At 53.1% G+C, this 5,110-nt stretch overlaps 1 protein-coding gene across 1 annotated transcript in view; it reads left to right on the top strand.

The window, feature by feature from the left end:
* Positions 1 to 5,110, top strand: part of Ltbp2 (latent transforming growth factor beta binding protein 2) — a 110,352-nt gene that overhangs the window by 80,824 nt on the left and 24,418 nt on the right. The window contains exons 12-16 of the mRNA XM_010645640.2: positions 1,038 to 1,202; positions 1,460 to 1,672; positions 2,248 to 2,267; positions 3,454 to 3,493; positions 4,291 to 4,404. Of these exons, the coding sequence (XP_010643942.1) occupies positions 1,038 to 1,202; positions 1,460 to 1,672; positions 2,248 to 2,267; positions 3,454 to 3,493; positions 4,291 to 4,404 (552 nt within the window). The remainder of the gene's footprint in view (positions 1 to 1,037; positions 1,203 to 1,459; positions 1,673 to 2,247; positions 2,268 to 3,453; positions 3,494 to 4,290; positions 4,405 to 5,110) is intronic.

Here is a 5,110-nt window from a genome sequence, read left to right as displayed (position 1 = left end):
TTTTTTTTTTTTTTTTTTTTTTTTCTTTTTTTTTTGTATGAGGGATCGAACTCAGGACCTTGCACTTGTGAGGCAGGCGGTGGCACCACTGAGCTACATTCCCAGCCCCTAGACCATGATTTCTAATCCAAGCCTTACGGGTTTACAACCCTTCCTTTTTGTCACTTTAAGATTCCTTTATCAGGCATGTATGTTTAATACCCAAGGTGACTTTTATTTATTGGTTCCTGCAAGAGACCTTTAATACAAGGAAGCTTCAATGCCTCTTGGTGTTCATTTTCCCTGACTCCCCAGTGTTAGACGGTCCAGCCTCCTCTGATGATTCGTCTCCCTGTAGGAGAGAGGACAGGCATGTTTCTGAGTGACACTCTCTCCCCTGCCACCTGACTAGGACTAGTACAGCAGTCTGTGGGCACCGGTTCAGTGACATTCCCTCCTGTGTTGTTTCCACCCTGCGATTCAATGGGACAAATAGCTTCCCTCAGCATCCCGAAGGAAGTGCTTGCTAGAGGCAGAGATCACACCTAATGCTGCTGCTAAGTAACCTGTGCAGAGCACAGTGACAAGGCACTCTCCCTGGTCTCCACAGCACTGTGAAGCAAGTTTATGAGGCAGGAATCTTTGGGTTGCAAGTTGCAGAAACCCAACCCAAACTGCCTTGAGCAAAAACAAATGAATTGCTCCAAACAATGAGGAAGTACAGGGGCAGATGTGGCTTCCTTGGTTGCAGCAGGCACCCAGAGTGTCCTCAGGGTGACTCTTGCTGTGTTTCCTGTGTTTTGGTTTCATAGCTTCTTCAAAGGTGGCCACCAGATGCTCTAATCTTACCTTCTCTCAGTCTTGCCAACATTGCTGTATTCCACGGTGGTCATTTCTCCTAAAGTTCTTGTGAGTGTTTTCAGGGCCCCAAACTTCCAGACTGAGACATGGGCCAGGCAAGTCTGAGTGCATGCGGCCAACCACACCTCCATTCCTCACATACACTCTTCTCTCCTGCTGGACCACCAGCCCATCCTCATATGATATGTCTCTTGCAGCAGACAAAGCTGTCTCCATGCAGCAGGGACTGTGCTACCGGTCACTGGGGCCTGGCACCTGTACCCTGCCTTTGGCCCAGAAGATCACCAAGCAGATATGTTGCTGCAGCCGTGTGGGCAAAGCATGGGGCAGCAAGTGTGAAAAATGCCCCCTGCCTGGCACAGGTAACCCCCCATCCCCATCCCAGCTCTGACCATTAACGGTCTACCTCAAAGCCAGTGGCCATTTTCCCTAGCCTGATGGTTCCCCTTAAGCCAAAGACTCTGGTCTTCCCTCTCTGCTCAAGTACTTATCTCAACCTAGGGCTCACTCCTTCATTGTTGCTGTAATTGTCTTGTCCGCCCCAAGGGGGGAAAAGGGGACCCTGGTTTCCTGCAGGAATGGCGTCACTCAGCTTGTCCTCTGGCTGTTGGATTTACAGAGGCCTTCAGGGAGATCTGCCCTGCTGGCCATGGCTATACCTACTCGAGCTCAGACATCCGCCTGTCCATGAGGAAAGCTGAAGAGGAGGAATTGGCCAGGCCCTGGAGGGAGCAGGCGCAAAAGAGCAGCGCAGTTCTGCCTGGGCTGGAAGAGAGGCAGCCACTCCAGGAAGCCAACACCTGGCTGGAGGCTGAGACCATCCCTGACAAGGGTATCCAGGCTTGGGGAGAAACCTGAGGGGTTCCTCTTTCCTCTGAGATCAGCGAGCATGAGGAGTTTGGTCATAGGATCCCATCTCTGGGGTGTCAGGAAGGGGAGATGGAGCAGCAGCTGGCCTGGCACAACAGCAGGGCCTCGAGAGGTACTCATGTCCAGGGCTTGTGGAATTGGGAGAAGTCGGCAGCAGCCTCACCCCAGCTGGACAGGCCTTCCGGGGTAGTGCTCACTGCAAGGCCTGAAGAGCTGTTAGGTGGATCCTGGAGAGTCTATAGGCTTCTGGTCCCCTGTCCTTGCTTTCGGTGTCAGTGCAAGGAGGTGGGTTGCAGAACCGAAGGGGCAGACTGACCCAGAGCAACAGGACTCCTGTCACTGGAGCCTAGAAGAAGCAGGAAGAGGCTTCCTTCACCAAGTGAGGGGCTGGGGGCGGGGGGTAGGTAAGATGAGCAGACCTCTCTCTGTTCACTGTTTACCCTGCTGGGGACAGCAGACTACGAGGCAGCCAGGCCACTGGTGGAGGGGCGTGGGCCACTCTTCACCAGGTTCATGCTCTCTCCTTTCCCTTCCTAGGTGAGTCTCGGGCTGGCCAGGTAAGTGGGTCCTTCCACCAAGGAGATGGGCAAGGGTATTGGATAGCGGGACCTGGAAGCCTCTGGGGCCCCAGGGCAGTGTCCCATGATGGAGGAGAGGGAGAAGGATTGAGCATCTGTCAGATTTTACTTGGAGAGATGACGATGGGGGGGAAGGGTTGAAGACCCCATTTGACCCCGAAAGACGTAAGAACATCAGCAGCCACTATGCAACCAGCCTCTCATCTAGGACAGTCCAGGCCCTTAAAAAAGGACAGAAGAACTGTCCTGGCTGTCAAGCTTTGGGTGCTGCACCTGAAGCCTAGAATCAGTTCCAGCTCATTCTGGACCCGGCGCTTTCTGAGCCAATTTAGCTTAGCCCTCAGTCTCCTCTGTGAGTTGCTCATGGAGAAGTAGAGGCACAGCTGTGAATAGCCTCAGACCACTCTTCATGGAGGACTCCCTTCTCTGGGCCCAGGACTCCTCTGTACACTCAACACTGGTTTCTACCAAGAATCCACCCCAAAAGCATGGATCTGCTTCATCTTCTATCAGTACCCCAACCCCTACCCATCCCCTACCCTTCCAACCTGCAAATCTCACTTCCCAAATACTATGTCTCAATGGCCTTGTGGCCCCACCCCACCCCCAGCACCACATGCTGTCCTCCCAGACTGAAAGTTTCATCCTGGGTCCTCCCGGCCCCAGTTACACCCTGGTACCTCTTCATCCTCTATTCTCTCCTCTGCTTCCCTGCTATTTACTTGCCTCTGTCCACAGTGGTGTTGAGGGACACCAGGTATGGTCCCGAGTCCTGGCTTCGCCACATTGGCCCTGGAGCCCTGGATGCTCTAGTTAAGTTCTGGACTGTCTGTCGCTCTGGCAGCAGCATGGGGGTCACAGCCTTGATACTGTGCTCCTGATGTGCACCATGTGCAGACACTCAGCTGGCACAGAACACTGCTCGGCTCCTCTAATTATTACAGGCTACCGTCATAAGGTAGTTGATCAGTTCATTAAGACTATGGATATGAGGTGCCTAGCAGAATGCCTAGTGCCTATTATGAACTTATCCATTCTTGGAATGAATGAAAAGTGAATGAGAAAGTTGAATAGAAAGGCTGAAGGTAAGCGGAGTGTTGGGAAAGGAAGGATGTCATGATGGTGACAAAAGAGTCCAAAGTGACCTTCTCTGATTTCTGTGCAGGTCACAACCAGTGTCACCCATCCACCTGCCTGGGTCCCAGGTGAGTCCCTCTCCTACCAGCTGTCAGGGAAATGAGATGGGAGGGAGCAGGAGCCTTTAGTCTAGGGGTGGAGTTACTGTCCATGAGCTGGTCCCTGGAGTCAATCAGAAGTGGTATGTAAACACTTGGGGAATCCTGCACACCCCAGGGACTGTGAAGTCAGTGAGAGACCCATGACACCTGGCAAATATCTTCCCAACCACCAAACTGAGTCTCACAGTGCCACTCAGCATGTGAATCAGGGGGAAAAAAAGAGGCACTGGTTGGAGCAGGGAGTTGGCTGGTTCCCCAGAGCCTTCTCTCCCAGGGCCCTCACGTCCCCTCTGAAATTCTGAGCTTGCTTCTCCATGGAGTTGGGCTTAAAAACCAAGAGGCTGACTTGCTTCCTCTGCCCATAGACTAGACACTGACCCTTGTCCTGTAGTCTCCTGAAGCAATAAGATGTTGGTATTTGTGACAGAGTTCCTCCATAAACTATAAGACACTGTATAAGCAGAGAAGAAGGCTGAAGTGGTACTCAGGAAACCTGGACTTCAGTTCTGCCTCCAACTAGATGGCTGGACTTGGACAAGTGCTATGTCTAATTCTCCTCCCCTGTGAAGTAGAGGCTGAGACTAAGTTTGCTGTAGAACTCTGGCTTTGTATGGGGCCAGGTCAAGTTCCAGGAGGCTAGGAGGCACAAAGGGTGACTTGCTCCACCCCTGATTCTTGGGAGTCTGAGCAGTGGAAAGGACAGGCCATTGCCAGCCTCCAGGAGGCAGGCCCTGGTTCCACCTGCTCCCCTCTGCCCTCTGCAGTGGATGCCATCGGAAGACCAACACTACCACGGCCTGAACAGGGGATTCCAGAGACCCAGGAAGAAGAGCATGTGGCCCCTTCCGCTGATGGGCTGGTGACCTCAGCTCCTCCAGGTAGCTGCAGCCAGCCTTTGGAGGCTCTCTGCCACGATCCCTGTGACATGTCGCTGTCCAGAGCCAAAACCAGGGCTGGGGCATGAGTGGAATCCCTTCCTTGCCTCTCCAACCAGAGGAACAAACTCCAGTGAACTCCGTCCAAGGAGGGGGCCTCCCAGGAGAATCCCAAGGAAGGATTGCGTATGGAGCAGGAGCTTAGCTTTGTTTTACAGGCTGTTTGCCCTGACTCAGTGAGAGCCCTGGCAGCGGCAGCCACCTGTCCAAAGGAGGGTTGTTTTAGGAAGGAACACAGCTCTTACCCAAGGTTTTTAAGGCTGGAGAGCCTGCATTTTACTCCCTCTGCTCAGCTATAATGATGAGGGTGGTGTGGGGAGATCCCTGGCAAATCCACCTTGCTCTGGAATGTGCCCTCCTCAAAGCTCATTGTCCGGGCGCTCGATTCAGAAGGAGAAAGGCCGGTGTTGTGGCAGTTGCTCCTATGCATGAGTGTGCCCTTCTGCCTGCCCTCTGCAGGAGTTGGGTGTGCTCTTAGATAACTGACTGAAGTCCTAAGATTCAGGTCACTTTAAGTAGGAGGCAAGAGTGAGGGGGAGCTCTGGATTTGCTCCAGCAAAGAGAGCTCTAGGGCCAGGGATTTAGCTCAGTGGTTCTAGCACCTGCCTTGCAAGCACAATGACCTGAGTTAGATCCCCGGTACCAAAAA

This window comes from Fukomys damarensis, unplaced genomic scaffold (genome assembly GCF_012274545.1).
Source record: "Fukomys damarensis isolate Sample0158 unplaced genomic scaffold, DMR_v1.0_HiC HiC_scaffold_21, whole genome shotgun sequence".
Classification (NCBI taxonomy): Eukaryota; Metazoa; Chordata; class Mammalia; order Rodentia; family Bathyergidae; genus Fukomys; species Fukomys damarensis.
This window is presented reverse-complemented; position numbering and strand designations above follow the sequence as displayed.